General features: G+C 43.7%; 2 protein-coding genes across 2 annotated transcripts in view; one reads left to right on the plus strand and one right to left on the minus strand.

Moving 5' to 3' along the window:
• LOC143103247 (arf-GAP with dual PH domain-containing protein 1-like) overlaps positions 1-7,996 on the plus strand; it is a 30,386-nt gene extending 22,390 nt beyond the window's left edge. Inside the window, exons 6-12 of the mRNA XM_076267067.1 lie at positions 698-810; positions 2,398-2,544; positions 3,613-3,696; positions 3,889-3,951; positions 4,300-4,371; positions 4,802-5,030; positions 5,660-7,996. Of these exons, the coding sequence (XP_076123182.1) occupies positions 698-810; positions 2,398-2,544; positions 3,613-3,696; positions 3,889-3,951; positions 4,300-4,371; positions 4,802-5,030; positions 5,660-5,688 (737 nt within the window). The 3' untranslated portion in view covers positions 5,689-7,996. The remainder of the gene's footprint in view (positions 1-697; positions 811-2,397; positions 2,545-3,612; positions 3,697-3,888; positions 3,952-4,299; positions 4,372-4,801; positions 5,031-5,659) is intronic.
• Positions 7,997-10,207: 2,211 nt separating this feature from the next.
• Positions 10,208-19,854, minus strand: part of LOC143102791 (ras-related protein Rab-26-like) — a 134,947-nt gene continuing 125,300 nt past the window's right edge. The window contains exons 7-9 of the mRNA XM_076266597.1: positions 14,160-14,216; positions 11,366-11,442; positions 10,208-10,310 (exon numbers count right to left, since the gene is read on the minus strand). Of these exons, the coding sequence (XP_076122712.1) occupies positions 10,208-10,310; positions 11,366-11,442; positions 14,160-14,216 (237 nt within the window). The remainder of the gene's footprint in view (positions 10,311-11,365; positions 11,443-14,159; positions 14,217-19,854) is intronic.

The following is a 19,854-nucleotide window of genomic DNA, read 5'->3' on the forward strand; positions in this document are numbered from 1 at the left end:
CGATACTGCACGGCACAGTCCACCTCACAGTTTACCCACCTCTTATTTTACCACTACACCCCTGGCTGGAGGGCACTGGGTGGCCGACCCCCTATACTCATCATCAGGTATTTGGTTTTGCTGGAGCCAGCTATTGATCGCTGATACTGAAGGAAACTGTTGATCGCTGATGCTGGAGGAAGCTATTGATCGCTGATGTAATTCCATCTGAATGACTAATGACTGTCTGAGGCACAAACACAACCTTCTCCTGGACCTTGTAGGAGAGGGAGGGAGGGAGTATTGCCGTGATTAATCAGCACATTGAATGTGAGGTTATGGGAACGGTGATAGTGACAGATCATATTGCATACTCGTAATACTGTGTAAATCATCAGTAATTACAACTTCTTTAACAGTCTTGGCATTTGTTATTCTAAATTCCCCTGCTGTTTTGGAATATTACTTTGTGAAACACATGTGAGATCACATGCACACACACAGAGACACACACACACACACACACACACACACACACACACACACGAGTGTGCTTACACATAAACATACATGTAACAGTGCAAGTACACACACACACACATACACACACACACACACACACACACACACACACACACACACACACAAACACACATGAGATTCAGCATACAGTACATACACACCTACTCCTCTCACCCCCTGTGGTTCTACTTCACAGGATACAGAGAGGGGTTTCTATGGAAACGCGGGCGAGACAACGGTCAGTTTTTGAGCCGCAAATTTATCCTGTCGGAACGAGAGGGAGCCCTGAAGTACTTCAACAAACAGGATGTGAGCACAGCACTGCACACCACAGTGGCCAGAGCCACAGGTGTTCTGCAACGGTCTCCATACACACACACACTCATATGTATATAAACACACACACTCATATGTATTACCCACACACACTCATACTGTATGTTTATGTACCCACACACTCATATGTATATAAACACACACACTCATATGTATTACCCACACACACTCATACTGTATGTTTATGTACCCACACACTCATATGTATATAAACACACACACTCATATGTATTACCCACACGCACTCATACTGTATGTTTATGTACCCACACACTCATATGTATATAAACACACACACTCATATGTATTACCCACACACACTCATATGTATATATACCCACACACACTCATATGTATATAAACACACACACTCATATGTATTACCCACACACACTCATATGTATATACACACACACACACTCATATGTAAATACCCACACACACTCATACGTAAATACCCAAACACACTCATATATAAATACCCAAACACACTCATATGTATTGCCCACACACACTCATATGTATATAAACACACACACTCATATGTATATACCCACACACACTCATATGTATATACACACACACACACTCATATACACACACACACACTCATATGTATTACCCACACACACTCATATGTATTACCCACACACACTCATATGTATAAGTACCCACACACACTCATATGTGTATACTGTATACTCACACACACTCATATGTAAATACCCACACACACTCATATGTATATACTGTATACCCACACACACTCATATGTATATACTGTATACCCACACACACTCATATGTATATACTGTATACCAGAATTATTGGCACCTCTGCTAAAGTTGACAAAAAATGTGTTGGTGATTTATTGTAATCTCACAATGAAAATAATTAGGAAAAAATCCAACCGTGAAGGGAAGCAAACACGTTGCTCACAACACAATTCTTTTGTATCATCATATGTAGCAACTGAGTTGTGGAAATAGCTTCATGAGGTTAGATTAAAGTTTGGTTTTTAACAAAATATGATGGGTCAAAATGTGCTCTACCAGCAACCTACATTGAGCCAACATACAAGTATACACACAGACACACACACCACTCATGAACACACAACACACACACACACACACACATTATGACCCAAGCATTGACAGATGCCTTATCCCTGGTTTTTGACTTGAATCAGAGACACAGCACTTGCAGAATCCCCTATAGAAATGCTGTTCTCCAGGAACTGCTGAGTCATGCTGCCTAACACGGATCTGCGTGGGCTCTACAGTAGTTAGTTACGGATCAACTGTGTGTGTATTTACCTTTCTGTGCGTCTAGGCCCAGGAGCCCAAAGCTGTGATGAGAGTGTGTGTGTGTGTGTGTGTGTGTGTGTGTGTGTGTGTGTGTGTGTGTGTGTGTGTGTATTTACCTTTCTGTGTGTGTAGGCCCGGGAGCCCAAAGCTGTGATGAGTGTGTGTGTGTGTGTGTGTGTGTGTGTGTGTGTGTGAGTGTGTGTGTGTGTGTGTGTGTGTGTGTATTTACTGTACCTCGCTGTGTGTGTAGGCCCGGGAGCCCAAAGCTGTGATGAAGATTCAGAACCTAAATGCCTCGTTCCAGCCGTCTAAGATCGGCCACTCACACGGCATCCAGATCACCTACCTGAAGGACAACAGCACCAGGAACATCTTTGTGTATCATGAAGATGGAAAGGTGAGAATGTGTGTGTGTGTGTGTGTGTGTATGTGTGTGTGTCTCTAGACTCTAAACTACTTGCCTCAAAGTGTTCCTGTGTCAACTAAGTATCATCAGTAGCCTGTATATCTGGACAAAGCGATAACACTCATACCCTTTAATATGCAGTCTAAGTATTGTCTTGTGTAGCATACTAGCCTTGCACGTGTGCACAGACCAGTTCTTATCACTTAAAAAGTGTGAGTGAGCTTTTCTTTGGGTTAGTCAGTGTAGCTTCTGTCCTCCTCTGTGTAGGGTTTGTGCTAGCGGACACACACACACACACACACACTCTCTGACACAACCACTCAGATGATCATGTGTGATATTTGTTCTAATCACACTCTGTCCTGCGCTCGTAATTGTTCTGCAGCAGGAGATCATGCCTGCCTCCTATCTCAGGCAAACATATAGTAAACAGTCTCTCTGCTCAGAGAACTGCAGAGCCAGCCGTATACGGCTCAGGAGAACTGGAACATCATGCTCCCTCTGCTGGGAGCCCGTGGTAATGCCATTTTCCACTTGCAGCGGTGGAAATCATGAATTGTCATGATTTACACAGACATTTCTAGAATATTATTTAATACTTATGGAATGAAATTATCGTCTTATGTATTCCATGTATATTTGTAACCACATATATTTAACAAAAAAAACACCATGCAAGGTTTGTTAATAATATGCATGTGACACAGTGAACATGTAGGCTATGCGGTTTGTACTTAGCCATGAGCATGCTTTATACAGTAGCACACATTGTCTTTATTCACATAGCCAATCTATTGCATGCACGTTGTGAATGTGCTGAATGTTGTTTTCATTTGGGCCAAGATAGTGAGAGTCATATTCAGTGTCTGTGGCCGTGTAATTTGTCTAACATCAGATAAGTAGAAAAGATTGCTTTTCTACTTATCTGATGTTAGACAAATTAAGCTATATGAATATATGAAAATCCACAGGTGAAAAGAAAAGAATAAACATAACCATAAAGATTGTATGTGTGTCTGTGTGTGTGTGTCTGTGTGTGTGTGTGTGTGTGCTGCACAGGAAATGGTGGACTGGTTTAATGCCATTCGAGCTGCTAGGTTTCACTACCTACAAGTGGCTTACCCTGGAGCACCTGACACTGTTGTGAGTATCTCTCTCGCTCTCTCTCTCTCTCTCTCTCTCTCTCTCTCTCTCTCTCTCTCTCACACACACTCTCACACACACACACACACACACACACATACACACACACACACACACACACACACACACACACACACACACACACACACACACACACTTTTTCTTATTTCCTCATGTTCCTTCTCCTGGCAGCTGGTGCCCAAACTGACGCGAAACTACCTGAAGGAAGGCCACATGGAGAAGACCGGTCCCAGGGTGTGTATAGAGCTACTTCACGTGTGTGAGCGGTGTGGGGTGTGTATTGAGCTACTTCACGTGTGTAAACGGTGTGGGGTGTGTATTGAGCTACTTCACGTGTGTGAGCGGTGTGGGGTGTGTATTGAGCTACGTCACGTGTGTGAGCGGTGTGGTATTGATGTGTGTGTGGTGTGGTGTGGAAAAGACCGCTCTTTCACGTGTGTGAGTGGTGTGGTATTGATGTGTGTTTCATGTGGTATCGGTGTGTTTTTGGTGTGGTCTTGACTTTGTTTGTTGTTACAGTAATGTGTGAGGGGTGTGATGTTGATGCGGTCTCTGTAATCCTCACACCTTCTCTCTGTTTAGCACACTGAGGGCTTTAAGAAGCGCTGGTTCACTATGGATGACAGAAGACTCATGTACTTCAAAGACCCTATGGTAAGAGTGCTGTCGTCTCTATCCACTGCATGCACTCTGTGGCCAAACAGTGCACTCTAGCCAAACAGTGCACTCTGTGGCCAAACAGTGCACTCTGTGGCCAAACACTGCACTCTGTGGCCAAACAGTGCACTCTAGCCAAACAGTGAACTCTGTGGCCAAACACTGCACTCTGTGGCCAAAGGGAGTCGGTCTACTGTGTAAGAGAATAGGTTTTTGAAGCTGAGATATTCAGACTATGCAATAAAGGTTCGTTCCTGAGTGATGCCCAAATGTGTTGGTTAAAATTACGATCACATGACCCTCTCCTCTCTCTCTCTCTCTCTCTCTCTCTCCCTCCCTCTCTCTCTCTCTCTCTCTCTCTCCTCTCTCTCTCCCTCTCTCTCTCTCGCTCCTCTCTCTCTCTCTCTCGCTTCCTCTCTTCCCATAGGATGCATATGCGCGTGGTGAGGTGTTTATTGGCAGTAAGGAGAACAGCTACACTGTCCTGGCGGGTCTACCTCCGACCACCCAGGGCAACCACTGGCAGTTTGGGATCACCATAGTAACCCCTGACCGAAAGTTTCTGTTGGCCTGTGAGACCGAGGTGGACCAGCAGGGGTGGATTGCCGCATTTCAGAAAGTGATCAACCGGCCGATGATGCCCCAGGAGTATGCAGGTCAGCTCCTCCCTTATTCGCCCACCAATCATTGAGTATGTTTAATTGGACATTGATATTGAGATATTAACCCAGTTAAGGGTTCAGCCATGCAAACAGCATATTATGATTGCCTTAAGTCAGGGGTGGAGGTCATAGTCAGAATAAGCAATAATCGAATTAAGACATGATGTGGAGTATTCACATTGAGGTGCGTTGTATACTGTACATGTATACACCTTAATCACATCATAATGTCCTATTAGAATGTAGAAGTATAAGTATAAGTATAAGCACACACTAATCCCGACACAGTGAGCTGCCTGCCACAGCGGCGCTCGGGGAGCAGTGAGGGGTTAGGTGCCTTGCTCAAGGGGAGCAGTGAGGGGTTAGGTGCCTTGCTCAAGGGCACTTCAGCCGTGGATGTGGGCATGGGAGAGCAGTGCTCAACCACTTCCCCCGCCCACATTTTTCCTACTTGGATAGAACCGGCAACCCTTCGGTTACAAGCCCAAGGCCCTAACCAGTAGGCCATGGCTGCCCCAAATGTCCGGTGCAGAAACCTTTACAAAATGAGCCGTCTTTACTGGCTGTAATGGGACTGTGCTGTGTTCCATGGAAATACATGTGTGTGTTATTTCTGTCTCCAGTGGAGGCGCACTTCAAACACAAGCCCTGAGGGAGGCGCTGTTTGCCTGTGGTGGGATGGCCCAGAGGGCAGCGTCGTGGGCCTCAGGGGATCGGAGGCTCCAGGATGCCCAGGGTCAGTATCTGAGAGAGGGGTCAATGCAGACCGGCCCCATTGATCTCAGCGAAGAGAGAAGCTGGACCTTTCTCACTGCGTCCGCCTGTGCCTGTTATTGCCAACAGCCTAAACTCCCTTCTCTCTTCTCCCTGTCTCTCTCTTTACCCATCTTTCTCTCTCTATCGCTTCCTCTCTTTCTCTCTCTCACACTCACACACACACACACACACACACACACCGATTTCAATACGCTAGATCTCTTGAGCTCTCAAGTAGTGAACATCATATACTGCTCACATTGTCTTAGAATGACTCCTGCTCAGTGGTCCAGTGCATCTGACTATCCGCTGCATCCAGTGAAGCTTCATAACGGACCGCCAATCAAAACACAAATCCTAGATGACCATCAGAAATGAACGGACATGTTGAAGAATATCAAAAATCACTGGACATTTGCATCCATAACTCCACAGAATCTGCACGAGCTTTTGAAGTATACAGCCTGTGTGTTAAGCAGGTGGGCGCCTGCCTCAATGTGTGAGTTTACAGCTAAAAAAATGGCATTGTTGATCTGAAGAGCTCCCATTTGTCTCTGAAGCTGCTCCTGCAAGAACTGTACAGGCTCCTGTGCTCATTGTGAGTGCGTAACTAAGGTTACCTGTGTAACTAAGGTTACCTGTGCTCATTATGAGTGCGTAACTAAGGTTACCTGTGTAACTAAGGTTACCTGTGCTCATTATGAGTGCGTAACTAAGGTTACCTGTGTAACTAAGGTTACCTGTGCTCATTATGAGTGCGTAACTAAGGTTACCTGTGCTCATTGTGAGTGCGTAACTAAGGTTACCTGTGCTCATTGTGAGTGCGTAACTAAGGTTACCTGTGCAACTAAGGTTACCTGTGCTCATTATGAGTGCGTAACTAAGGTTACCTGTGTAACTAAGGTTACCTGTGCTCATTATGAGTGCGTAACTAAGGTTGCCTGTGCTCATTATGAGTGTGTAACTAAGGTTGCCTGTGCTCATTGTGAGTGTGTAATTAAGGTTACCTGTGCTCATTGTGCTCATTGTGAGTGTGTAACTAAGGTTACCTGTGTAACTAAGGTTACTTGTGCTCATTGTGCTCATTGTGCTCATTGTGAGTGTGTAACTAAGGTTGCCTGTGCTCATTGTGAGTGTGTAACTACAGTAAGGTTGCCTGTGCTCATTGTGAGTGTGTAACTAAGGTTACCTGTGTAACTAAGGTTAACTGTGCTTAAGAAGCTTCCCTCTGCTTTGCTCCTCTTTCCCCAAGGAACAGCAACAGCATCTTCTAGTGGAGTTGTATGTGTCAGTAATCTAGTGATCAAAGAAGGGTTCTCATTGGTATTTATTTATGTTTGTACTGATAACTGTTACTGGTGGAGTTGTGAGTCTGGAGCATCGAACATGACTGTATTAACTGTGCTTGACAATATGGGTATAGATCACTGTAATAGCCAGTGCAATGTATGTATATTATACATTTTAAAACTACACCATAATGCAACTGTAAATGCAGCTCAAAAGCAGATGTGGTTGGTTAAGTCAGCTTTATTTATTGCAGTTGCTCAGTAGTAATGGTACTGATGCAAGCTCCCACAGGTTATTGATAGATGTCTAACGTACACAGTTACAGACATAGACATTGAGACTGACATGTGTGTGACTAACAGTCAACAGGGGGGGGGGCACACGAGAGCAGATATGCCCACAACTTACTACAGTCAGTGTGTTGCAAGGCTGTGTGTTGTGAGGCATCTCAGAGATTGTTAGAAGGAATAATCTATTAAAGGGTATTTAAGGAATAATATATTCTAGCGAGAGGTCTAGCACTGTGCAATGCCAACATTCTAAGGCCAACGGCAGAGTTGTTTGGATGCTGATTTTGAATGCAATCACTAAATGCAAATGAAAATCTGGCTCAATGTTACAAACACGTGCTATTCTCAGTGCAGTGCGTTCTGCGTTCAGTGCATTCACAAAATGTTCAGATCACTTTACTTTTTTGGGTTGGTAAAGATTTCCATGTTCCTCTTTTCTCCTCCAATAGGGGGCGGTAGAAGCAAAGGTTTGCAAGTGGCAATCTGATATTGTGTTGGAGCTCTTCATCAAGTGCATGTAGAAATGAGTGACAGAGTTGACTTCAGTTCTAGATGTTAAAAGCATTACTGTGTTTTGACAATTTCAGTTCTCACTGCAAACAAAATTAAAGACTGCCCAAAAGACTTTCTTGTCAGAGTGTCATTAAAACTTTATTTAAGATGAAAATCACTGTACATTGAAGAAGTGTGAAAAATGGCACAGGCAATGTTACGAGCTGTAGATTTACATGTCTGGCAAAACATCACACAACTGAACGGCAAAATAAAGAGTGGACCGACAGTGTCAGTCCAACAATCCTGGTAAGAGTTCATTTTGAACTGTTTATCTCTAATTTCTACATAAGGCAAGCACATGAAAACAGACCCATTACTTTCCTCTACCGAAGGCAAACATAAGAAGAGTTTAATATTGCATTACATTAGATAAGAATTGGTGTACTAAAATGGATGTGTGCCATGTTTCTGAGACGAATGACAGAGTGATTCTCAAGAAACAACTATCAACAAAGATTTTAGAGCTATTGCCAAGATAGAGATAAGTATTCAGTATTGAAAGAAATTTGTCAGAATTAATCTGTACAATCTGTATCACATTACATACACATCATTATAGAAAATGATTTTACGCCATTTCATTTTATTAAGAAAGCATAACTTTACTCGTACTAATCTCCTATACAGCTTTATGTGGTATAATACAGCAGTTCTACTTTTCTACAGCCAGAGCTCTAAACGTCTACACACACACGTAATGCCCCTTCATCTTCAACAGTAATCATAAAGTACCAGTCTACTAACAAGAACACATCACAAAATATGAACCACTTTACATATCTCCTTCTCCATCCAACTTTACATGATGTGAAATCTCAGTAGGTCTGCTGTATATATGACCTATGCACTTGTTCATTTGTACTCTGGGGTGTGTGATGAAAGAGGCTGTGTATTGCAGAGCGGTATAGTGTCTGACACCCAGAGAGAGCCTTCCAGAGCTCGGGAGGGAGGCGGGTGGTGACCATCATCATTATTCGTCCTGATGCACAAACATGGCAGGAGAAGCCAAGCTAAGACACAGAGCTGGCAAAGACATGCCGTAGCACAAGAAAGTTAAAGGTGCAGTGGGTAACCTAAACACTGTGTCTATTTACTATGCATTAGGCATTAGGTGAGTATTTCAATTGCTTGAGTTTTCGATCGTTTTAAATGAATTGTTCGTTTAAGAAAAGTGGGATGGCTGTTCCTGTTATACGTGTGGTTCAGGGGACTGTGCTGTTTGTGGACCATGGCCATGGAAAGGGACCGAGATGTAGTGTTTTCTATTTGATGTAACATCGCTTATTGTACTATAATTCTGATGGTTGTTATATAATGCACTTTAACAGAAATAAATAAGATAAATAAAGTATTTACATGGATTCAGACAGGTGCTGGAGACATTACACACTCAGTGTGTGTGTGTGTGTGTGTGTGTGTGTGTGTGTGTGTGTGTGTCTGTGTCTGTGTGTCTGTGTGTCTGTCTGTGTGTGTGTCTGTCTGTGTGTGTGTGTGTGTGTGTGTGTGTGTGTGTGTGTGTGTGTGTGTGTGTGTGTGTGTGTGTGTGTGTGTGTGTGTGTGTGTGTGTGTGTGTGTGTGTGTGTGTTTGTGTGTGTGTGTGTGTGTGTGTGCGCGCGTGCGCGTGCGTCTCATTTAAATACCATACAAGAGGATCTGTCAGACTAAAGGGCATTGCCCAGCATAATGTGTGTGTGTGTGTGTGTGTGTGTGTGTGTGTGTGTGGTAGAGGACGGGCGGTATATGTTTGTATCTCAGGTGTGGTCACATGGCATTGACTGTTTGAGGGCTTGAGTTACATTCACAGTTGCAGAAGGAGGTGGGTCAGTACTGTCCCCATCACACACACGTACGCACATACACACACACACACACATGCACGCACGCATGCACACACACACAGCTTCAGATGAAGGAAGGTGAGTCGATGGTCAATGTAGAAAGATGAACCACTTACACACACACAACACACACACACACTCTCTCTCTCTGTCTCATATACACACACACACACTCCCTCTCTTTCTCTGTCTCATATACACACACATACACACACCCTTCAGGACCTGCAGCAGCCCCCAGTCCTCATCTCCACACACATACACACACCCTTCAAGACCTGCAGCAGCCCCCAGTCCTCATCTCCACACACACACACACACACACCCTTCAAGACCTGCAGCAGCCCCCAGTTCTCATCTCCACACACACACACACACACACCCTTTAAGACCTGCAGCAGCCCCCAGTCCTCATCTCCACACACACACACACACACACCCTTCAAGACCTGCAGCAGCCCCCAGTCCTCATCTCCTTGTTGACATATTCCTGCAGCTGGAACTTGGGCTCGTCCGGGTCCTTCATGCTCCGATGCTTCAGCTCCCTGTGTGGGCACGAGGAGACGGACAGAGGAGGAAGAGGAAGATGATGATGATGATGATGATGATGATGAGAAGGAGGAGTAGACGATGATGATGATGATGATGAGAAGGAGGAGTAGACGATGATGATGATGATGATGATGTGAAGGAGGAGTAGACGATGATGATGATGATGATGATGATGTGAAGGAGGAGTAGACAATGATGATGATGATGATGATGATGATGATGATGATGAGGATGATGATGTGAAGGAGGAGTAGACAATGATGATGATGATGATGATGATGAGGATGATGAGAAGGAGGAGGAGAAGTAGACGGTGATGATGATGATGATAAGGAGGAGGAGTAGTAGATGATGGAATACGATCATGATGATTGTGATGATGTTCATGATGATTCCATACCATGATACCATGATGATGATGATGATGATGATGACGACAATGGCGATGATGACGATGATGACGTTGATGATGACGTTGAAGATGACGTTGATGATGTTGATGATGATGATGTTGATGATGACAACAGTGATGATAAGGTGGGTGGAGGAGAGAGGAAGTAACAACAGAGAATTAAAAGTGGCGAGGCCGAGAGGTGAGGGGCAAGGTGAGCAAGATAACAGTGTGAAGATAAACGCCTCATCAGCCCGTCTCTGAGCACCAGCTGCCTTTATCTGTCTAAACAGGGCGGCACCTGCTTGTTCTCCCCTAGGGCTGTGTGTTGTGTCTCCCCAGCAATGAATGCAATCTGCTGTTTAGCCGTCTAAACAAATATTGACAAGCCTTAATAGTGTCTTGATGGTGATTTCTTTGAAAGTTTTCTTAAAAGTTCAAAAATAAAAATTCATTATCAGGCCAAAGATTTGTCTAACAAACCATAGCATTATTCTACATCAGATTATACATGCTCCTTGAGCAGCTGCTGTGTACAGGTACAATTTAGATCATTAGATTAAAACACCATTACTGTCCTAAAGGACCTGCATTTGGGACCTCTACACAGACTCTACATCCCATGCCAGCTGCTGTCTGTAGGTGGCGCTCACTCACTTAGCGATGGCGGTGAACGCCAGCTCCACGTTCAGCCCAGACCGTGCGCTGGACTCCATGAAGGGCACACCGAACTCCTGCAGAGAGAAAAGCACACGTCCGCACATATAAGCCAGTAGCACAGGCCCGCACATATAAGCCAATAGCACAGGCCCGCACATATAAGCCAATAGCACACGTCCGCACATATAAGCCAATAGCACAGGCCCGCACATATAAGCCAATAGCACACGTCCGCACATATAAGCCAATAGCACACGTCCACATATAAGCCAAAAGTACAGGCCCGCACATATAAGCCAATAGAACACGTCCGCACATATAAGCCAAAAGTACAGGCCCGCACATATAAGCCAAAAGCACACGTCCACACATAGAAGCCAAAAGCACACGTCCATTATACATATAAGTATAAGTCCAACACTACAACAGTGAAAGAATGAAGTCTAGAGACCAGCATAAAATAAATATGGACATATAAGAGAGTAGGCAAGGTAATATAAAAAAAACAAATATATAGATAGATATAGTTTTTCTATAGTTGTTTTTTTTATATTACCTTGCCTACTCTCTTATATGTCCATATTTATTTTATGCTGGTCTCTAGACTTTATTCTTGCACTGTTGTACTGTTGGACCTACTCATTTGCACCATCACCATGACACTCACTCACACAGAGCACCTTACCTTACTATGCACAGAGAATCACAGGCTCAGTACCTGCCTCAGTCATTGCAAGCGCCTCATGGTTAATCACCCACTATGTGGATACTGTTTTTAGACTTGATTTAGATTTTGTGTTATTTAGTCTATCTATCTATCTATCTATCTATCTATTTCTATATCTATCTATCTATCTATCTATCTATCTATCTATCTATCTATCTATAGCACACGTCCACACATAAAAGGCAAAAGCACACGTCCACACATATAAGGCAAAAGCACACGTCCACACATATAAGCCAAAAGTCCTGCATGTCTCAGACCACTGAGCCAATGCATAAACGCATGCATACAAATGACATAAATACAAAATGATAAAAGAGTCACAATGTCAAATCACAAGGTCTAAATGTAGAATTATAAATGAATGAAGGGCTATCAGATGCAAATCTCATATGGAACAACTACGACGGACATAGCCACACCTGCACCCTACTGAAACGGTCATACCATGGTATCATGAAATCTGCAGACCGCCTGGACTGGACTGGACCATGCGTAGGGCCAGATCGCTGTTTTAGAGCAACACTGGTAACAGTAAGAGATTGAGGCTTTTCATCTGTTGCTTTGTCTGAAGCAAACCTAGCTCAGGTGGGATACTGGAAAGCAGAAATCTGCAATCACTACTCTGAGAAATAAATCCAACTCTGTCTCTGTGTCTGAGCTATGAATAATTTGGCACCACTGACTAGTCAATACCACATTCTGTGCTTGCCCCAGGTCATTAAGCAGGACAGTGGTTTGCAGCACTGTTGAGGGGAGGTAAGCACAGGAATGCAGATTCGGCTTGTGGGCTTCAAACGAATAGATCTGTCACCTGCACGACCCTGCTTTATAACAGAGCACCTCACACAATGCAAACTTAGGCAGTGAAATGCCAACACATGGCCTTGAATCAGCACACAAGTATATCTCTGGGACTTGAGTTGTGTTTGTTTTCAGAGTTCATTTTTGTGTGTATTAAATTTTAATGCGCTGTAAGAAAGCAATTTGTTTTCCAATTTGCTCTTGAGTAGACCTGATGCCGAACCTCCCTGCGAGTGTCTCAGCCCCTCAGTAGGGACTCGTGAGCCGCACGGAAAATGATCGAGGTTGCCTCGGCTTCTAAGAGTGACGTTACACGAGCTTCCATCTGTGCAGGGGAGGCGCTCTGAACTCTCTTGTTGTCTGATCTGTTTTCATAACCGCACTAAGTCAGAACTAAAGACAGACAGAGAGAGAGAGAGATACAACATGTGTCTGTGTGTGTATGTGGATACAGTATGTGTGTGTGTGTGTGTGTGTGTGTGTGTGTGTGTGTGTGTGTGTGCATGTGTGTGTATGTGTGTGAGTGATTACAATTTAGAATTTTAACTCCCTCCCTACCCTAATGTTTGTGTCACCACAATGCCCCTGTAAGGATACACTCACATACAGACACGCACAGACTTTTACTCAAGCACAAACAACCATCTAATGCAACCAATAACCTCATAGATTAAAATAAGAAAATGAATACATTAATATACTACTTCCACGCCATAATTCTGACAACAGCACCATTAACTCCGAAATTGCAGATGGGGCATTTCTATGGAGGAAATCAATAGCAATTTGGCTGGGTAAAAAGAAACAGAATGCACACACACACACACACACACACACACACACACACACACACACACACACACTCACACACACACACACACACACACACACACACACACACACACACACACACACACACACACACACATACACAAAAACACACACACAAAATATAAAGTGAATCAAGGATAGCATCTCTTAACCATGCATTGATTGGCAGTGCTTCAACAAAGAAAAACGGACCTCATCATCTATCAAAACTATGGCAGCAGAACAGCTGAAGTTGCTAACTCAATTTTTTGGGGACTCAATGGCAAGTCAGCATTGCCATGCGTTGCTCAGCGTAGGGAAATGCGTGCAGGTCAGAGTGGTGCCATGCGTTGCTCAGCGTAGGAAGATGCGTTCAGGTCAGAGTGTGTGTGTGTGTGTATGTGTGTGTGTGTGTATGTGTGTGTGTGTGTGTGTGTGTAGGTCAGTCACCTTGGCTAGTTTCTCTCCCTCCTCGCGCTTGACCACCCGCTCCTGAGAGGAGTCCGCCTGCAGAGCAAAACAGATCAGACGTCACACACACACACATGTGCACACACTCCAGCAAGTTCATTTAAACTTTACATTTGCAGCCTTTTCAATGGGCACTGTTTTCAACTCAGGACCACACATTTATTTATAATAATAATAATAGTAATAATCCATTTTTTATTTATAACGCACTTTACATCAAATCAATGACCTCAAAGTGCTAGTTTATGATTTTGGACCCTTTGTCCTTGTCGTTTTGCTTCAGTTGCACAATGTGTGTTTACTGTATATAGCTAGGGGTCTGGTCACTGCTTTCAGACTTGGAAGAATTTGCCTCACATGACACACCCACAAAACTAGCCATTAGTAAAAACCAATCTGCCCCGTGCTGTTGACAGCAGGTACCGGTACAATTTATGGATGTCTGGAAAATCTTGTCAGAAAACATTCACTACTGCCTGATGGAAGGAGACATATTTGTTCAGATGTTTGTTTGTTATTTGTTTTACATTTTCACGGTAAAGTGTTTCACACGAGTTTCTCACGTGCGTTTATAGACCCTTTCAAGAGAGTTCCATTATCAGCATCATAGTTGGCCCCACAAGACTTCCGTTTTAACATTCGTTATCTTAATGCAGAGGAAGTAGATTGGGAACCAAATAGAACGTTCAAGCATTGTTTTTGTTTTTATTGTTGAAAGGGTCAATAGAGAAATTACATATAGGATAGGAATAGATAAGATAAGAAGCTTTATTGTCATTGCACACAAGATACAATGACATTACTGTACATATGGATAAGAAATGTGTAATACAACACATCAAAACAAAACTAAGTTCTTAAAGTCTATTCAGATTCACTATGTAAGGAAGAGAGCGAAGAGAGGACTATGTAAGGAAGAGAGCGAAGAGAGGGTACACTATGTAAGGAAGAGAGCGAAGAGAGGGTACACTATGTAAGGAAGAGAGCGAAGAGAGGGTACACTATGTAAGGAAGAGAGCGAAGAGAGGGTACACTATGTAAGGAAGAGAGCGAAGAGAGGGTACACTATGTAAGGAAGACTGTCTGCTGACACTGGCCAACTGCTGTCCTCACCTTGGGAGCTCGATCAACCCAAAGGAGCCAAAACACTTGGAACGTCTAGACGCTGCACTGCATACGGAAAGTATTCACAGCGCTTCACTTTTTCCACATTTTGTTGTTTCAAGTTGTAAAAGCATCTCAAGGACCATTGATAGAAGTAGGATGCACCAAAGCTCAATTACAAGCGTTATAACAAAGGGTGTGAATACCGGTACTTACTGTATGTAGAATAAATATTTCTTGTCTTTTTTGTGGAGTGTCCAGCGAGTTTTCACATAGATCTCTGTTTCTCGAGGTCACTGAGAACTGAAAACAACTGCTATACTCACCTTGGGAGCTCGATCCACCAAAAGGAGCCAAAACACTTGGAATGTCTAGACGATGGTACATGCCCCCACAGTGTAGTGCAGTAGATGTCTGGCTGTAGCAACTCGAGCTAGGTAAAAGCGTTTTTTTTTCTACCAATAATACTCGGTGACCTTGAGAAACAGAGAGAGATCTATGTGAAAGGATTTCACAATCACTTCAGAATTAGATTATGGAGGTGGTTTGTCAATGTGTTCCTTTGTGGTTGTGCCCTAAATGAGTGAGACTGCCTAATGTCCATCTGAGCTTTGAGCTAAGTGAACTGCCTTTAAGGCACTGTGATATATGTCATGTTGAACAAATGACCATTCACACCAATGAAGGCTTATGAACTGAATAATGCTCTCGTATCAATGCAGTGGGAGCGCTGTCTCAGGCAGCTTGAACTCTGGAAAGAAATTGACTGTTTTTTGTCTTTGTTTCCTGCCAAGTGGCTCTAAATCAGAAATATTTCCAATTCATGTTCCCCAAAGAGGTTATCAGATTTAGCTGCTTAAAGAAAATGTTCCTCACATATTTCCTCTCCTCCTGTCTGGCAAGTCCCCATAGTCCCACGAGCCTCTGCGTCTGCCTCCAGCGTCAGGAGTTGTTCAAATCTCTCTGAGGTTTATTAGCACAGTGAAAGCTGGTTAGTTGCCTCGAGGGAGAACGTTTATGATTTCTATTTTAAGAGAAGTCAACGTGCTGAGCTTGTATCGTGTGTGTGTGTGTGTGTGTGTGTGTGTGTGTGTGTCATTTACTCTACCTCCTCCACCCTGCACATCCCTTCATCTTCAAACTTTTAAACGTCTTCAAACTTTCATTCATTACCAATTCAGTTCCAAATGTTTGGTTTTCATCTCGAACGTGTGAAAGTTGCCCCCCTGTACTCCTCAGTCCCGGCTCTGTGTGTGTGGCCTCGCCAGTGCCCCAGGATAACAGCAGGAGGTTTAGGTTCAGAGGGCTTCCACTACTGTGGAAATATACTCTCGGCTAATGAGCAAATCTATCTATCTATCTATCAATCAAACAGCTTGATGCTTGTTGCTACGGCTACATCCCAAGCCTTCTGTTCACACGGTGTGGCCCTGAACAGTAGATGTTGTTAGGTAAGTTAGCCCCCTAACCCTAAACAGCGGGTGGGGAAGGTTAGCCTTCAACAGCTCAGAGAAAACTTTCGTCTTTATTGACCTTCAGCAGTTGGCCTGGGAGACACACACACACAGGGCCCGTTGGCCTGGGAGACATGGCTGTCAGGTACATCTTGTGTTCTTTAACAGCGAGAGAGCCTACCGCCTTAATTAGGAAACATTGCGCTGAGGAGATGGTGGGTAAATCATATTAATTCTATAGGCATATAAAATAAACATCTCCACTACACTCTCTCCACGTGTGGAGTTGCTTACGATGTTTTTACCTCTCTCTGTCTGAAAGCCTGAAGAGCTAGTTTCTGATATTGCCTGATTATTCTGATATTATGGTATTGTCTTAATGTTTAATGTCTTGTAAAACAGCCTGGTATGTTTCATGTATCACACCCAGTCGCTGGAATCAGTGCAGTTTAGCCTGTTCGATCCTATCCCACCACGTCACTAGATCTCCATCCTAATGAAATAAACAGCCTCAATACAACTACATCGTAATTAAATAAACTGTAGGTTTCAATGAACAGTGTCACTAGAACTCTATCTTAATAAAATTAACAGTGTCACTAAAACTCCATCCTAATGAAATATACAGCCTGAATACAACTCCATCCTAATGAAATATACAGCCTGAATACAACTCCATCCTAATGTAATATACAGCCTGAATACAACTCCATCCTAATGTAATGTGTGCCATATGGACCAAGCCCTCTTTCCTCATAATACCAATGACCTTCCGGGATTAGTGCACTGACCTCTATAATTAAATATGCTTATATCTGGAACATAAGTTTGTCCAGCCCGCAGGCAGACACACAACCCTTCAGAAAGTGAAAGTCCTGCGATGTGTCCCTACTACCTGTGCACTTAACACAGGTGATATCACTAATTAGCCGACCCACCTGGCTGAAGAATTGTGCTAATTTGGATCGGCAGATTTACTAAATGGTTGAAACAAATATTTGGCAGAACTTTTACTTTCTGACCCTGGGAGAGTTCCAACTCAAACCTGTCCATATATAGTCATGTCAGGGCATCCATGTGTTGACTTGCTACAGTGTGATGTTTTGAAAGATTTCCCTCTTTTTCAGGTGACAAAATGTGAAGTGAGAAACAACCTCTAAAAACACAGAACTACTGTGAAAGAGCACTGCACCTACAGTCAAACAAGAACTAACACACCTGTCTGAGGAGGTCAATATCATGGCAGGTGTTGCCGAACTAACACACCTGTCTGAGGAGGTCAATATCATGGGAGGTGTTGCCGAACTAACACACCTGTCTGAGGTCAATATCATGGCAGGTGTTGCCGAACTAACACACCTGTCTGAGGTCAATATCACGGCAGGGAGTGTTGCCGATCTAACACACCTGTCTGAGGTCAATATCACTGCAGGGAGTGTTACCGCACTTCCAGTCAGTGTCATGACACCATTTGAGTCTTCAAATGCCACCGATTTTAGACTTAGTCATTCTTTGTGATAAAAAAATAAAAATAAAAAAGAGTTGCTTTTGGTTTGAAATGCCATTGAGCATGGATGCACATTTCTCAGATCAAACACAGCACAGGTTTTGACCCTCTGTGGCAGAACTTTTATAGAGAGGTTCTTCCCTTCTTTAGTTGTTCAAATAAGGCCACCCTCTCACTATGGATATGGGCAATGATGTCATATAATACTGATATGTTCCCTTCATCGCTAATTAATTGGCTTAATTACCAGTATGAAAAGCAAAAGTGAAACGGTTAAATGACTGAAAAGAAACTAGGGCTGGATAAATTGTACAGACTTGTTTGCAAGCCAACCATGGCACCTATTTACCATGAGACCTATTTACCATGGCACCTATTTACCATGGCACCTATTTACCATGGCTGAAGGTTATTGATGTAACTGCACACAGTAGCGACAGAACTCGTAATGATCTCACTTCACACATTCATGTTCCATGAGAGAGGCCATGAGAAGTGAGTGTGTCATGCGTCTGCGCTGCTAAACCTGCAGCAGTTCCATGAGAGAGGCCATGAGAAGTGAGTGTGTCATGCGTCTGCGCTGCTAAACCTGCAGCAGTTCCATGAGAGAGGCCATGAGAAGTGAGTGTGTCATGCGTCTGCGCTGCTAAACCTGCAGCAGTTCCGGTGCGCTCCCGTCCTCCGTATGTCCCGTGGGATGGCGAGCAGGGAGGTGATGATGCTGTTGGGCGAGGAGACAGGCGTGTGTCCAGCAGGCCAATCGTGGAGGTGGGAAATGGGCTGAGCGCTACACTGCAGCTCTCTCTTATCCGCAGTCTTTGTCTTGACTAATCCAGGGATTAGAGTGAAATAATTAAGGTGTACAGAAAAGGATTCAAGATTACAGGCCAGGTTTAATCTCTTCTGTTCAACCTCCTATTAAAAAAAAAAAAAAAAGGTGCCTCCCCCTGGAAGGTCTCTCGTTTTTATTTCCTTCACGATGTTGATCATAATTGTGTTTTGTTTTGCTCTCTGTTATTGTGGTTTCCGCTGAGGTGAAGGACAAACAGCGTCATTATTAAGGCCATGTAATTTGCTGGTAAAGAGGCCGCATGCTGTCTGTGTTTGTTTGCTTGCCCATGCTGCAGTATCTCAATTTAATTGAAGAGAGGGAACATTGGAGTCTGAAACAGCCTATGTTGCTGCTATCACTTCTTCATAAATACACAGGATGTGATATTGTATTATCAAAATTTTCCGATGCCTGTGGAAGTGGTGATTTCCACCTTTCTGCTGTTGCTGAGCAAGCGAGGCACAACCTGTAAAAGCTTGCACATATATTAGGCAGCATTAAATCACATTTCCTCGGGAGCCGCTATAAATGTTTCATGAATCAAAAGAGCTGAGTGAATTTGTGATGAGCACGGCACCACTCGACTCGACGACTCGAGGGTTCCAAGCCAGAGCAGGAAGTGTGGCAAGGGCTCTAATCAGGAAGTGATGAGAAGGAGAGAAGCGGAGAGAACATCTGCGTCACCCAGCTAAAAAAGAAACGCTCAAAGACTCAATGCTTGGCTTTGTTCTAATACAGAGGCTGTGGAGGGGTGTGTGTGTGTGTGTGTGCGTGTGT

This window comes from Alosa pseudoharengus, unplaced genomic scaffold, assembly GCF_046254945.1.
Source record: "Alosa pseudoharengus isolate Yale_2024_CS ecotype anadromous, Long Island Sound unplaced genomic scaffold, YU_APseudo_1.1 YU_APseudo_1.1_scf_4, whole genome shotgun sequence".
Lineage (NCBI taxonomy): Eukaryota > Metazoa > Chordata > Actinopteri > Clupeiformes > Clupeidae > Alosa > Alosa pseudoharengus.